Here is a 16,885-nt window from a genome sequence, read left to right as displayed (position 1 = left end):
TTAAATGAATCACTGTGTTTGTCATTATTATGAGTTTATTCATTTCAAACCTAGATCAGACAGTGTCTGTGAATTTGTATCTAGTTAAGTTGGTATTTCCCTGCAACACAGGCCATATTTCCTCCTCCAATGGACATGCACGTCATTTCCACAAGAACACCTGGTGAGGAAAAATATAGAAATGTAAAAGCTGTAAGGTTATTTATTAATGGCAGGCTAAGAAGGTAAGGCCTAATCAGATCAGCCTGAATACAGCACCAGAGGAGTAGTAAACAACATGATACTGACATTGCTTCTATATTGTCTGTACTTTAGGCTGTACCTAAACAAATATCTAATAGGATAGCCTACTGAAGTCATAACATTTAAAAGCAGCACTGTCAGTTCATAACAAACACATTTAGGAGCTGCCCTTGTAAAAACTGGATGTCGAAGCTAGCATCGTAAATCATTGTTAACAGAAATGCAAAATAATTATAATGTCCTTGTTACAATGCTGCAAAACAAAACGATGTCTATGCTAATGGTCGTTGTCGTGTTGGCTAGGTTAAATTGTGAGTATTACCGATTGTTAGACTACTGGAAACACTAGATGACAAAAGGCTCAAGTAATTCATCAGTCACTGGTGGAGGTGTCTTAAGCCTGCGCGCCATGAGCCGCTGTGCTGGGCTGCTATCCATGCCCACTGTCGGTGTGTTCCTCCAGAGCAGGATGGCTCTCCAGGCATCATCTCCGGCTCTCGAAGCACGCTTACAGATGTTTTTTGCAAACTTCACGGCCGATTCGGCCTTGCCATTTGCCTTTGGGTGGCGTGGGGATGAGGTGACGTGCTCGAATCCCCAGTGTTGGGCAAACTGACGGAAAAAGGCCACAGTCGAACTGTGGGCCACAGTCTGTGATTACACGATCAGGTTGACCATATCTGGCGAATTGGGCCTTGCACCTTTTGATTGTCGTTTCTGCAGATAGGTCAGGAAGGTGTTCTATTTCCCAAAAGTCTGAGAAATGGTCCACGATAAGCAAGAAATCCTTCCCTGCATAGTTAAACAAGTCCATGCTTACGATTTGCCAAGGCCGCTTAGGAAGTGGGTGTGACATCATTGTCTCTTTCATTGGCCCACAAAGTCCTTGATTTCTCCTTGCATGTTGGGCCAGAAGAGTGTCTGCCGAGCCCGTCTGTAGCATTTTTTTTGTATTGTCATTTCAAATCGTTTCTAGTGCTTTTTTGTCAGTACCATTTCCCTTTAATTACTTCTTAAGAAATCTGTAGGGCTGTGTGTGAGTGTGTGAGTGTGTGTGTGTGTGTGTGTGTGTGTGTGTGTGTGTGTGTGTGTGTGTGTGTGTGTGTGTGTGTGTGTGCTGTGCCTCCACTGCTGATAGTGCTTTCTGTGAGGGTAGAGCGCCTCCCACCCACACACACACACACACACACACACACACACACACACACACACACACATACACACACACACACACCACACACACACACTCCCACAACAAAAAAGGAATGAGTTTGTCATCCAGAGGTTAATGACACACTACTTTAGTACCTTTTACAACAACACTACACAATGTGTGCTGTGCTGGCATTTGTTCTCTCCATAGCTGACCAAATACAACTATGCTATTTTCTGGGAAGGAGATTTGTTTCATCCCAATAAGCAGATGGACCTACTAATGTAGGTAGGATGAATATAATATCAATTATTCCAATATGAAGATGACAGTGACTTGCTTTCTGCCAGAAAAAGAGGAAAAGTGTTTTAGGACCAAAAACAAGGAAGTTCCGTTAAATGTTTAACTAACAGAAATATTATGTTTTAAAAGTTATGTTGAATCAATAGGAATGCAATGCTGTAAGTAGTGTAGCACAAGTCAGTTAGTCAAAGTAGTAGAGGGAACCAGGAGCTTGTTTGTTTGTTTGTTTGTGTACTGCATGGATGCTTTCTCATCCTCTCCTCTTTTCTGACCCTATTTTGACCATCAACAATGGCAACACTTTCCATACACATTCATTGAGAAATGTGTTCACAGCTCTTGACATAAAGAGCACACACTGAGCCATGAGCTGTCATGGGGGGTCATCTTAGTTCATCTATACTTGTTGTACTACTAGTGTTCCTTTGTATTACTATTTTTATCATTATATATATATATATATTGTTATTGTTGTTGCTATTTGAATAATTCTTGTTCTGAACAATAATAATCAGGCATATGGTACTTGTTTTGGACAGAGTTGTGACTGATCATTGACCTCATCATTTCAGGAAGACTAGGCCTTCACATCCCACACGTATCCCCATGACTTTGTTTACTTTAATTAAGGGTCCAGTGCCCTCCCCTCCCCTCGGTCCAGCTCCTACCCATCCTACTCATTCCTTTGGCGTATCCCTCTTAGAGTAGTTTTCACCTCTATGTGCTCAAGCTCCTCCACGAGCTCCTCGGAGGCTGATTTTCAGACAAGAACAGAGAAGACTTCTAGCTGCTACCATTTATTTATTGAACTGCTCTACTGGTAAGACTGCACACCAGCAATTTAAACGATTGTTTGACTGTTGGTTTCTCAGTTGTTTGCACTTTTTTTATCTTATAGTCCAAAATAGACATATCCCTTTTCTCTTGTTTTCTTTAATAGTGGTGATGTATTAATCAGAAAACAGTGTAAAATACTTTTGAAAGTTTCTGTCCACCTTTTGTCTCCCTTTAGGTATATTTCTGAAGAGCTAGTGAGAGACCTAATGACGCCAGGCCCATAGGAGCCCAGGACGGTCGTGGTGTCCAAAGAGAATATTCAGTCTGGTAAGGCGCTACACAGGCCTGCTTTTTCAACAGCACAGTGTTAATACATGAACCTTGATAGAAAACTTGAAGGCTAAATCTGTATAACATTGCACTGTTAACACACATATATACTGTATGTATGTGTACTACCGTTCAAAAGTTTGGAATCATTGAGAAATGTCCTTGTTTTGACAGAACAATTAAAATAACCTGAAATTGATCAGATGTATCAAATATACTGTAGACAATGCTAATGTGGTAATTACCATTACAGCTGGAAACGGCTGAATTTGAATGGAATATCTACATACTATTGTATGGCTAGTTGATTCATTATGGACATGTACATAACCAAGGCATGTACAAGACCCCAAAAGCAGCACTAAGATCCAACAGGAATAGTATTGAAAAATATCTATTCTCAGATGCAATAAATAGGTTCATTAACTCATTTGATTAGGGCTCAGAAGCCTGACTAGAAGAATTATTGGACGTTGTTCCTATCTGAAAAAGAACAAAGTTGCTTTGATACTGTTTTTTTTTTTTTTTGGACAGGAAAGGGAGGTTAGATATAGGTCTGTAATTAGCTGGCTTATCAGCCAAGGCCTGACTAAGAGAAGGTTTGTCGATGGCTATCTTGAATGATTGTGGTACATATTCTTAAACGGTTCAGACTGGAGCACACACAAGCAAAAGCCAGGAAATGTGCAATGTGTGAGGACACTTAAGAAGACTGACACAGATAGAACACAAACGCCTGCTAGGTTAAGGAGCGAGATGTTGTAGCCACTGAATAGCAGAGTGGCCGGCAGAGGGAGTGAGCAGCCATCTAGTCACCAACTAGTATCAGCTGGCAGAGAACGCAGGATGACACACAGGCCAGTGAATCAGGAAATTAAATACGGGGGCAATGCAGCACTTCAGACAGATGATATCAATGACGAGACAAAACAAAGAGTACATTTTCAAGCTGGTGAAGTTGGATTGGTGGCAGCCGGGTACGAAGTGAGCCTTGCCAATTATCCACACAAAGAATATGTGTGGTGGCCGGGGAGAGAAAGCCAACAGGCATATCCGTGGTGTTGGATTAGCCGTCCCGGCTACAGCTGCATACTTCAAGGTTTCTGACCTGATCCTAAGCAAGGTTTTCAGGTTTATAAGGGCATGTGAAGACCTCTGCCACACACACATAGTCCACAGAGAGAGAGACCACTTACTGAACTTCTGAATGGAACTTTCCAATTTAAGATATAGCTTTTTGTAACACTTTTTGTAAGTCAAAACTGCTTCTTTTAATGTGTTTCACACTGAGGGTGCAAAACAGATTTAAATTGATCTACAAGCGTGGTGACAAGCGCCAGTTTTATTGATTTGAGAAATAATGATGATAATGGTGATGTTATGTTTGCCAGGCACGGAACACAGAAGGACGAGTACCATGAGGAGTTTACTGGCAAAGCTTCCAGGATCCAGATGTTTCCTTCTCCCCTTTACTCTTATTTTGGGTAAGATGAATTTAAGTTATACACATGAGAAGATGTTCATTCCTTGTGCTGATGGTTGGGGACTTCCCACAGTGGCAAAACGTTTCACTGTTACATGATGCGAGTAATCATACCCAGCAAGCTAGTCTATGTATTATAACACATCAGGGTGCACCACGACCACCATGCTGATATTGAATCATTACTAAGTAACAACATCAACAACAAAAGAGACACGCCTGCACAAGCATTTCACTGGTGTTGTGAAGCGGGCACCTTCCTTCATCAGTGTTTCGTTGAATTAGGCCCACAGCACTCCCAGAAGGCTCCACAGTGGTATCTGCGTCCCAGACCCTCTCTTCCTTACTCAAGATGGGTTTGGACACGTCAATCTCAGAAATACCACATGTTCTAGGTATGCCAAAAATGTAAAAGTATGCCAACATGCCAACTTCTAGAACATCTTGCAATGATGAGCTTCTTCAGGTCATACAGGATTATGGCGTATTGCCAATTGACAAACGTATTCGTAGAGATCTATACTGTGTCCTGAGCATTTAGAAATCTACTGAAAGATGGAAGCGACTTTCAGAGAGTAAATAATGGCCGTGTCTTCTACCGCGCACTTTACGAAGTACACTGCAATACAGTGCGTAGTGCACACTAAGCACTTACATCTGTAGTGTGTTCTGTCGCTGATTAGTGTTGTTTCATATGGAACACTGACGGACGCAAATGTGCAAGCCTTTTACCCATAAATCTGTGTGCCACCTCCGGCCAACTGGACATTTTAAACAAAGATGGCGGACCAAAATCCACTGACGGCCGTGTTTTGTATGTAAATGTACATCTTTTGGCGTTTTCTCTCTTAGATTTTTCAAAAGTTACCGAAAAATAGAAACTGTACTATCAGATAACACAGTTATTGTAACCAGCAATAATGGTTGCAGTGATTTGCGAGGCGTCAGTCAGCCAACTTTCCAAACTGAAAAGCTGCCGAAAGGGCTCCTCCTCTTCCGCTACGTAGCCAAGATGGCGAGTAGTGTCCATCGTTTCACACTGCATTTTTTGACCGTTTGCAGTGGGCCATCCGGGTACTTTCAGTGCCCTGAATTCTGCTGGTTCTGTCAGTGTGAGCGCCCTAAGCACTGAAAGTCAGTGTTTGAAGTGCACAAGAGCCCGGTAGTAGACACGGCCATTGTGTCAAGAGTTATCTCAAGTTTATTATTTATTTATCTTATTTATTAAGACATGTTCCTGCCTCCGTGCACACTTTGACCATTGGAGCATGCACACATTACGCATAGTGAAGTGTGTGTTTTTATTCTGTTTGGTGATTTATTCTGTTTGCAAACATTTTATTACTGAACAGAAATTGAGGAACGGCAAGATCAGCTTGGTGGAAGTGATGTGGCAGGCAAAAATGCCGGTTTCCATATTTAAAAAAACATGAAAACACACCAAGAAACAAATGAATATGGACAGTTTTACATATCAATGTAATAGCACTGTTTTTCTGTGTAATAGAAACTTCATGAAAATGAATGAGTTTTGTTTGTTTCTTTCATCTGTTTTATTTTTAAAAGAGTTTTACAGAGTTTAGTTTTTTGATTACTTGTGGACATTTTTTTATTTATTTAAAATAATAAGTAGAGTGCAGAGTGAATATCTACATAAGCAAACAGAGACAATAACAGTGTTAAAAATGAATGTTCATTTAAGTTCAGCAATTTTGTGTGTCATTTGTTAATTATTATTACATTTTTGTGTTTTATCAGATGCAACCCCCCCCCCCCACCCAACATGATATCGTCATTATATATCGGCATCGGCATGGCCATGAAAACTCCATATTGGTCGATCACTAGCCCATAGTGATCTTTTCTGAGCTGAGTGTTGTTTAACAATTGAGTTGAGCTGAGTAAACAGTTCCCTTTGAAAATGACGCAACATGTTCTGGAAGTTGGCATGTTGGCATACTTTGACATTCTTTGCAAGATCTTCTGGATTTTGGCATACCTAGAGCCTGCATTAACCGAACATGGGTATAGTTTAAGAGGCCACCTTAATCTACGGGGTCATAAGTATGGTTGAACATGGCATTTGGTCATGGTTGTTGTGAGGAAGTCCCTCCAGTAATCCTTGAGCTGTATCTTGAGGTGTATGGGTGTTTCTGTGTCGAGTATTGGCGCCTCAACCAGGTCACCCACAAAGATTTCTACCCCTCACCCCATATCGACAACGCATTGGCTGACATTGCTGAGTCCCGCTGGTTCGGCTCACTCAATCTCCGAAGTGGCTACTAGCAAGACCACCGGGGCACTGGCAGTGTCAAGTTATGCTGTTCGGGCTCTGCAATGGGCCAGCCTCCTTCGAATGCCTGAGTCCTAGCTGGTGCATGCAGTTGACATCCAGGGGCCCCCTGAATACAGAACTTCCTTGGGCTGGCTTCTTATTACAGATGTTTCATCCAAGATTTCGCCACGATAGCCAGCCTGTCTGGATATCTTTACCTGTGCTATTCAGCTCTTTAAAAAACAATTCTCAGTAGAATAAAGTTTTCGATGTGCTTTTCCCCTCTCTGTTACCATGGGTACCCGTGGATGTGCTGGCCCCGTCCCCCATCATGTGCTGCTGTCTATGAATATGTGTCAATTGCAGCGCCACCTATGGACAGACTTTCACCAAATTGGCATGCATCCAAAGCATGTGGTAGTACTGCAGGGTGAGAAATGTTGTGAAATTTAAACATTTCCATCACAAGATATTAGCTAGTGAACTACAATTTTTTTGCTTTGAACATTGTTCACTAGGTGGCGCCACTCCACAAATGAACGTGCCTTCTAGAGGCCAACTTGCCATAAAAACGTCATAATTTATGGCGGTTATTGTCCCAAAAGTGCTTGGAGCCCACCTAGGGACACAAACCTTATATTCCGTATCAGCCATGTGGGGCTACAATAATGGCAGGTTTGATCGGTGGAAAAATAAAACAAACTTAAACAAACCATGACAGCATATGCGTTGCAGCCGCAGTCATAATAAAATGCATGTTTAGCCACTGAAAGTAAACACCTACCTTGGAGATAGTTTGGAGCATGACATTTTGAAAAAAAAAGTGTTTGGAAATATTAGTTTTCATATTTCTTATGTTCTAACGATTCCAAAAATGTATAGTTTATCAACTCCAAATATTCTAACAATGCGGGTTACATGTAATGTTTAAATTTTTACAAAAACATCAGTGCACCACAAATCATACCTTGTATTTAAAAAAAAAAGTCTTTTACCACTGTTTTCCTACTGTGAAAGGTATGCAGGCACAGCAAGCTTTCAGGACACAACCCAGGAATGTGACAGTGCAGGCTGGAACCCAGGCTCAGCTGAAGTGTCAAGTACTGAGAGCAACAGGACCGGTCCAGTGGGTGAAGGACGGCTTACTACTGGGACCCCAGAGAAGCTTGCCAGGCTTTCCACGGTATCGCGTCATTGGGGACAAGCGGAAAGGTGAGATATTTAAGGATGTGATTAGTGGATGAACATGCTCACTTTTAAGGATAATTGTACTGATATTGTTGAAGGTGCTTTTCAGAATGCAACAAAGAAACAGTTGAAGTAAAGAAATACATATTCAAGTCATTCTCCCTCAAACCACCAAAGGGTTTTTACTTTTCCGATTTGCTTTACCTGCATTTGTTTCGGATGGTATATATAGACATGTAGGATATGTGCACAATATTACACAGCTCTCACTCAGTTTTCCTTTTAGAAATAGCTATTGAAGAGCACATTTGTTATTCAATCCACTTTTATGAATTTATATAGCGCAATGAACAATGCACATTGTCTCAAAGCGCTTTCCAAGGCCTGAATCCCCTAGAGCATGCACAATACAACGGTGGCAAGGAAAAAAAGGGAAGGTAGGAGAAAGGGGGGAGAATCAGAAACATGGCAGAAAGCCCAAAGCAGGGCACTTTCCAAAGGGATCTGTATGTGCACACTTCTGTCTCCTATACAGGTAAACATGAAGGAACAATTGAAGGAGGAATTACTTTGAAAAAGAAAACCCACAGCTGTGGCTTTTTAAAATGTATTTGGTCATTGTAACACTAATGTTGTAGTGTGTGAGGAGAGGTTTCCAGAGACACCATTGTCTGTATATGGATCTGTTAAATGACCTGTCTGTATCTGTGTTCCGATAGATGACCGGATGCCGTGTTGTTGTACACCAGACCTGGCATGGCATTGAGCAGATGTTGTATTTCCTAACCTTATATTCATTGGCAATGCAATTGCTGTACCTTCCAAGCATCACATTGATTTAATACGGGCAAATAATTTATTATGAAATATACTCCTATGTCCTTATTCTGTACTTTTCATCTCTCCCTCTCTCTCTCTTTTAATTTTTATTTTGAACTAAACTAAGTTTTATGATCTATCTAAACTCCAAAACCAACCCCCCCTTTACCTGGGGGACATTCAACAATCAGAAACTGGAAAACATGAATCTAAAGATTCTGTTTTGCATTGGAAATGCTGGCATGCTGCAGGGTTAGCCAACCCTGCTTTAGCATGTTCAAGACACACACACTTTAAACATGCTGTGTTAGCCAACCCTGCTTTAGCATGTTCAAGACACACACACTTTAAACATGCTGTGTTAGCCAACCCTGCTTTAGCATGTTCAAGACACACACACTTTAAACATGCTGTGTTAGCCAACCCTGCGTTAGCATGTTCAAGACACACACACTTTAAACATGCTGTGTTAGCCAACCCTGCTTTAGCATGTTCAAGACACACACACTTTAAACATGCTGTGTTAGCCAACCCTGCTTTAGCATGTTCAAGACACACACACTTTAAACATGCTGTGTTAGCCAACCCTGCGTTAGCATGTTCAAGACACACACACTTTAAACATGCTGTGTTAGCCAACCCTGCGTTAGCATGTTCAAGACACACACACTTTAAACATGCTGTGTTAGCCAACCCTGCGTTAGCATGTTCAAGACACACACACTTTAAACATGCTGTGTTAGCCAACCCTGCTTTAGCATGTTCAAGACGCACACACTTTAAACATGCTGTGTTAGCCAACCCTGCTTTAGCATGTTCAAGACACACACACTTTAAACATGCTGTGTTAGCCAACCCTGCGTTAGCATGTTCAAGACACACACACTTTAAACATGCTGTGTTAGCCAACCCTGCGTTAGCATGTTCAAGACACACACACTTTAAACATGCTGTGTTAGCCAACCCTGCGTTAGCATGTTCAAGACACACACACTTTAAACATGCTGTGTTAGCCAACCCTGCGTTAGCATGTTCAAGACACACACACTTTAAACATGCTGTGTTAGCCAACCCTGCTTTAGCATGTTCAAGACACACACACTTTAAACATGCTGTGTGGTAGTCCCTGCAATCCATGGCCAAACCACAGGAATGAGGATATGGCTGGTATTTGTGACCGGGTCTAGAGTGATGCATGTTGCAAATAATGTCCTTTCTTACCAGAGAAAGGTCACTATGATGCCCCAGAGAGGAGTGTGAGGTTCCGCGATTGGGCCAGTTAAGCCGTAGTTACGTGGAGTCCTGCTCTGAAAAGCCGAGATCAGAAAATGAGAGTAGGCTTGAAAGAGGAGAATCACGAGTTCTTAAACAACTAGTTCTGAGGGGGTACGATAGGCAGTGGGTTATATAGCTGAAGAACAGGGTATAGTTAGGCTTCTCCCCAGCCCTGCACATTTGTTTCTCAAATCAGAATTTTTAAGATGACTGTCACAATTATTTTTAAGTGATCAGATGGGATTTGTATCATCTGCATGGGTTGCCGTGGTAATGACGTAGGCTACGGAAGTGTATCATCTGCATGGGTTGCCGTGGTAATGACGTAGGCTACGGAAGTGTATCATCTGCATGGGTTGCCGTGGTAATGGCGTAGGCTACGGAAGTGTATCATCTGCATGGGTTGCCGTGGTAATGACGTAGGATATGTAAGTTCTTGGCGCTCTGTTAGTAGCAGCATGAATTCCAGCACTTCTGTCACTCTAGATTTGACGCTGTCGTAGTGTGGCACACTGCAAGTGACACAAAAGAAACTCGATTTGAGAAGCCATTTTGTGTCTTTGGTCAGTTTGTCCGCATGTCCTCTCAGTACGTTTTGACAACATGGAGTGGATTGCAATGTGATAATAAAATGTGGTCAAAATTGGGGCAATGTCCATGTCACTCAGTTATTTTAAAATGAGTTTGAAATGCATAGTCCTGGTTATGGTCAGCATTAGAGTACTTACTTTACTTTATAAGCGCAGAATTTTTGCCAGGATAAAAATATAATGGACAACCGTTGTCAACCTTGTTATAAATGACTGTTGGTTTGATCAGACATGTTTAAAATTGCACTTCTACTTCCAGGGGAATACCATTTGCTGATCGAGGATGTGGCCTTGGAGGATGATGCCCTTTACGAATGCCAAGCTGGACAGTCAGACAGCAGTTCAGCAATCATCTCACAAACCGCCTGGCTAAATGTGCAGAGTAAGCTAAAACACTTTAACACATTGGACAACATAGAAGCTTTTAGCATGACACAGCATATAAGCATAGCATCTTTTAGCCTGACAAAGCATATAAGCATAGCATCTTTTAGCATGACAAAGCATATAAGCATAGAATCTTTTAGCCTGACAAAGCATATAAGCATAGCATCTTTTAGCCTGACAAAGCATATAAACATAGCATCTTTTAGCCTGACAAAGCATATAAACATAGCATCTTTTAGCATGACAAAGCATATAAACATAGCATCTTTTAGCATGACAAAGCATATAAGCATAGCATCTTTTAGCATGACAAAGCATATAAGCATAGCATCTTTTAGCATGACAAAGCATATAAGCATAGCATCTTTTAGCATGACAAAGCATATAAAGCATAGCATCTTTTAGCATGACAAAGCATATAAGCATAGCATCTTTTAGCATGACAAAGCATATAAACATAGCATCTTTTAGCATGACAAAGCATATAAATGCCCCAAAACTCTTCACTGCCTAAACAGATCCAGTCTGTGGCATGAATGAATGAATGAATGTTCCAAAATTGCTCATAAATACCGTAGGTACCGTGGTTTTGTGGGTAGGTTTAACCTAGGTCAAGAGGTACTTGTATCACCTGTACAGTAGTCTTTTGTGACCAGGGGTGGAACTTTATAGTAATTCAATTATGGACTGGAGGTGCAATGAAAATGAATGCTAACAAAGTTATTCCTGCCAGCTTTTCATCTAAGAGCCCCCATAACGTATCTGTTTCCTTGTACTATGCAGACTTACAAGTATTTATTTCAGGAGTTGTGTTTTTTTCTTTGCCCCAAGGACAAATTTGGCTCTCTTTCTTTATGACAGAAGGATGAGCAAAATACTGAGAGCTTTGAGTGACTTGAACAGAAGTTCATCATTTGTCTGACCACAAGTTCGTATGTTGACCACACGTCATCATTTTTCTTACTCTTTGCTAGTTCCCCCCCTGAAGCCATACATCGAACTGGAGTCAAACGAGCCATGGGTGGCAGGGAAAGAGTACACAGTGATGTGTACAGCTTCTGATGCTAAACCTGCAGCAGAAATTACTCTGTTCAAAGGTGAGTTATCCTGGTAACACCAGAGATCCTTAGACAACACAATTAGAAGGACATCTGATCCTATGTAGCATGTAGTATGTGTAACCCAGTAATGTTTTACAGTCATTTAGCAGGGCCTGGAAATGTAATAACTTTTTCCACCTCATAATGTGTGCATTATTGGGAATTTATTACTTTTTCAGGTTAATCATATATATGGAAGTACATTCATGCCACAGGTCATCCATGCAAAAATGCCTGTTGAATTTCATGAATTGAATAAAAAGACATTGCCGTGGTCAACAATGGTTGATTTTTTGCACTGCAATTTTACGGAAATTGAAAAACAAACACAGCTCTCAATTCAATACAATGTTATGCATTTACATAGAACCATTACCAACTGACAACCCCACCAGAACAAGCACCTAGTCACCCCCCCAGAACAAGCCCCTAGGCACCCCCCAGAACAAGCACCCAGGCACCCCCCCCCCCCCCCCCCAGAACAAGCCCCTAGGCACCCCACCAGAGCAGGCACGTAGGCACCCCCCAGAACAAGCACGTAGGCAATCGTGGCAAGAAAAAAACTTTCCTTTTCCTTTTCACAGGAAGAAACTATAAAAGAAAACCTCAGGCCCCCTGGACCCTATTTGAGATCTTTTTGGATCTAAATGTATTGAGTTAGAACACTAAAACCAGCAGCCACAAAATTGCTAGGAATCCTATGGGCTGAAATGTGGATATTTCAAAGATGGGCAAATCTTTGTAAATATGAGCAAAATGTCAGCATCCTAGCTCACGGTAGAAAACATAATCTCAACAGTGTTAAAAGAATGTTAGAAACACGCTTTGGACAGTGTGTGGGAAATATTGTGTGAGGGTACCTTCAATTCAATTCAATTCAATTTTATTTATATAGCGCAATTGTCTCTAGGCGCTTTACAGAGCCCAGAGCCTGAAATTACCATTCAAATGAAAAAAATCAAGCATTGTCATTACTGTGTATTTTTATTCAAGTTCAAATTCAACATGCCTTTTTGCATTGATGACTTGTGAAATGAATTCATACCCATGCATGGATGTATGGATGGAATGTATTTTTGTTATTATGACTATTTGACATTTTCAGTCAGACCTAACAGTGACCTGGAGTCTAATGTGTGTGTGTGTGTGTTGGGCTGGAGTGTGTGTGTGTGTGTGTGTGTGTGTTGGACTGGAGTCTAATGTGTGTGTGTGTGTGTTGGGCTGGAGTCTAATGTGTGTGTGTGTGTTGGGCTGGAGTCTAATGTGTGTGTGTGTGTGTGTGTGTGTTGGGCTGAAGTCTAATGTGTGTGTGTGTGTGTGTTGGGCTGGAGTCTAATGTGTGTGTTGGGCTGGAGTATAATGTGTGTGTGTGTGTGTGTGTGTGTTGGGCTGGAGTATAATGTGTGTGTGTGTGTGTGTGTGTGTGTTGTGCTGGAGTCTAATGTGTGTGTGTTGGGCTGGAGTCTAATGTGTGTGTGTGTGTGTGTGTGTGTGTGTGTGTGTGTGTGTGTGTGTTGGGCTGGAGTCTAATGTCTGTGTGTTGGGCTGAAGTCTAATGTGTGTGTGTGTGTGTGTGTGTGTGTGTGTTGGGCTGGAGTCTAATGTGTGTGTGTGTGTTGGGCTAATGTGTGTGTTGGGCTGTTAATGGAATTTTTATTTAAAACGTGTTATGAGTGGGCCTTTATCAGAAAACCAAATCTGTATTTCAAGGTCTAAAGTATGATTTTAATACACAAACATTGAAAAACACAAAAACACTAGCCTTTTAACCCAAAACCATTTTTACAATAAGTATAAAATTTACATAATACAGTTCTTGCATTATTTGGAGATTATTATATTATCAGGTTATACATCACTTCACACAGTCAAACATAATCCTTTCATCAACCCTACTGCGTTATGTTTTATTCCCTGTCTCAGTCACATCTCTGTGTCTATCTCTGATTTAGGTGGAATACAACTTTTAGACCTGGACTCAGTCACTATGTCTGGCTCGGAGGAGCAACTCATGAACACTCAAGCAGAAGTGAGGTATGTGTTTGGGCATATGTGATTTATGTTTGTATGTCGGTGAGGTGTATAAGTGTATATGTGTATAAGCTACTGGATGACCTAAATTTCCCTCGGGATTAATAAAGTATCCCTCATGTTTGCCTTACCAAAGATATACAGTTTTCAGACATGTCTCAAAAAAGCCAAAAAAAACTGTCCCGTGCACAAAAAAGTCCAATGGGGAAATTGTACAGGGGACCAGACAGAGATTGGATTCAGTACACAGGCTGAGGTCAAGACACCGTAACGAGGCAGATAAGTCCAGAGAAAAACAGGCAGAGAACAATCCAAGCAAAGCTCTAGACTGCTAGGCAAAAAATCCAAAACAGCAAACATTAACTCTACACATTGCACTTAAAGATCTAAGAAGATAACCTTCCACTGAGCCATAAACTGCGTTTAACTTCAGGCAGGCCAAAACAGCTGGAGGAAGACGTGGCAGTGTTCAGAGTCAGGCAGTGCAGTTACTGTCCACTGGCTGCATGAGCTGGCTGCATAGGCCACACCTTCACGATGACAGAACAAGGACCTCATTGGTTCGAATCTCTGAGGACAAACATGAAATTAGTTTCATCCTCGAAAATGTAATGCAAAATTGTGCTAACTTTGACACCCATTGAATGAACTGAAATTAAACCATGGCACAAAATGCATTGCAATGCACACATCTCCCACAGGGGGGTGAATTGTGCATAGTATGTTTCCTAAGACCATGTATTTGTGTACTAAAATAACTCAAATAGCTTTGGCTGCAATAACACCCTGAAGTCTTTGGAGGTGATTAAACCAGTGTAAACATTCCAGCAAATGCTATGGATGCACATGAAACTATGAGCCCACACTTCAAATCATTTAAGATAGTTATTGCGTGTTAACATGTTAGAATAATGCATAATAAATCATTTAAGATAGTTATTGCGTGTTAACATGTTAGAATAATGCATAATTAATCATTTCAGATAGTTATTGCGTGTTAACATGTTAGAATAATGCATAATAAATAATTTAAGATAGTTATTGCGTGTTAACATGTTAGAATAATGCATAATAAAGCACCACACACCAGTGTAATGGTGAACGAAAGTCATGGAATTTTGTCAAGTTTAATTGGATTATTAACCTCTTGATCAGTAACTAGGAACAAACAAGACAGGGTTATCACAGACTACCTTCAGAATGTGGGAGTGGAGAGAATGGAGTGGCCTGCCATGAGTCCAGACCTCAACCTAATTGAACACTTGTGGGATCAGCTTGGGCGTGATGTACGTGTTACAGTGTCCAACACAACCACGCTGGCTGACCTGCGACGACTCCTGGTTGAGGAATGGAATGCCACCCCACAGCAACGTGTGACCAGGTTGGTGACCAGCATGAGGAGGAGGTACCAGGCTGTTGTGGCTGCGTATGGATCTTCCACCCGCTACTGAGGCTCCTGACAGTGTATTAAATGAATAAAGTGTAAAATTGCCAATATGTCTGGTTTGTTCCTTGTTACTGATCGGGAGTTCAATCATCCAATCCACCTAACAACTCAAAACAGGAGTCAATACCATCAGGAGAATACACCGTTTAGCATTGGCAAAGAATTTAGAAAACTTTTACGTGGGCGCTACCCACATAATCAGCTGTGCTGCTCATCCCACAAATGCATGATCCTTACAAGTTGGACATCATTGTGAAGGTAAATAAACAGGCTTTCCAACGATATCAAATACAATACCACAATTAGCATTGTAAGAACAGAGAAATAATTGACCAAACACAAATTTCCAAACTTTTTTTTCCGAGTTTTGTAAGAAAGAATATTTTAAAATGCTTTCTGAATTTGGAGAGGACTACCTGATCTTTTTAAGCATTATAGTGTCTTCATCACATGGGAATATCTGCTACACTTAATTCTATGCTTTCCCCCTCCAGAGTCAAGGCAGAGAGTGCAGATCATGGGGGAGAGTTGGTCTGCAAGGCAAGGAATTCAGCACTCACTACTGCCATGATTGACACCAAGGTGATGACCGTTTACTGTAAGTGTGATGACCGTTTACTGTTAGTGTGATGACCGTCTACTGTTAGTGTGATGACCGTCTACTGTTAGTGTGATGACCGTCTACTTTATGTGTGATGACCGTCTACTGTTAGTGTGATGACCGTCTACTGTTAGTGTGATGACCGTCTACTGTAAGTGCTGCTCAATTCACAAAGCCCTATTTTATTTAAAAGACAAAGACAGTTCATAATGATATTCTTATGGGATGTTGAAAAGAAAACATCCCTAATCAAAATTGTGCACTTATTTTGTCAAGGATGACATTCCAACAGAAAACACACAAAAGACTGTGTAAGGGATAACGGCCTTTTACAGTGATATTCCATTGTTGCTAAGGCCAAATGCTGTTTTTAATTCTATACTTGTTAGCTTGCCAGTTTCCTAGCTCTCCAGGTAAGTGTTTTTTACCCATGGAGTTAATCACGTATATACCATTTTGGCAAAATGAGAATATGTTAACTGTTCAATGGATTGCCTGCCTAAACACACTCACTGTGGTAGAAATATTGATGGGGAGTCATAGGTGTCTTGAAATACAGAAATGTCGGACACCTGCCAACTATCTTGTCTATGAGCCCTCCTGTACTGTTGGACACTGCAGCCACTGGCATTGTTTTTCTTCAGGTTTCCTTTAATAGACTTTCTTAGACATTACATTATGTTGACTTAAAAATAGTATATAAAATTACCTGAAAGCAGACAGTGGTTTGAGACCTTTCAGATATCATTGACATAAGTAATTCATTTATATTCCACAAAAACAGTCATGCTAACAAATCAGCAAATTAGCGCACGTTTAGCTGGAGTGTGATATCTTGGGGCTAAAGAGCAACAAAAGGATCTTAATTTCCCCTTTGGGTTTT

At 41.1% G+C, this 16,885-nt stretch overlaps 1 protein-coding gene across 5 annotated transcripts in view; it reads left to right on the top strand.

Moving 5' to 3' along the window:
* Positions 1 to 2,182: 2,182 nt before the first annotated feature.
* Positions 2,183 to 16,885, top strand: part of nphs1 (NPHS1 adhesion molecule, nephrin) — a 63,727-nt gene continuing 49,024 nt past the window's right edge. For 3 of the 5 annotated variants that reach the window (XM_031576829.2, XM_031576828.2, XM_031576827.2), the window contains exons 1-7: positions 2,912 to 3,783; positions 4,198 to 4,290; positions 7,582 to 7,776; positions 10,696 to 10,818; positions 11,798 to 11,920; positions 13,876 to 13,957; positions 15,896 to 15,999. In XM_031576829.2, the coding sequence (XP_031432689.1) occupies positions 3,696 to 3,783; positions 4,198 to 4,290; positions 7,582 to 7,776; positions 10,696 to 10,818; positions 11,798 to 11,920; positions 13,876 to 13,957; positions 15,896 to 15,999 (808 nt within the window). In that variant the 5' untranslated portion in view covers positions 2,912 to 3,695. The other 2 variants (XM_031576830.2, XM_031576831.1) reach the window with 2 other exon arrangements.

This window comes from Clupea harengus, chromosome 11 (assembly GCF_900700415.2).
Source record: "Clupea harengus chromosome 11, Ch_v2.0.2, whole genome shotgun sequence".
Lineage (NCBI taxonomy): Eukaryota > Metazoa > Chordata > Actinopteri > Clupeiformes > Clupeidae > Clupea > Clupea harengus.
Note: the sequence above shows the minus strand (reverse complement) of the source record. Positions and strands in the feature narration are given on the sequence as shown.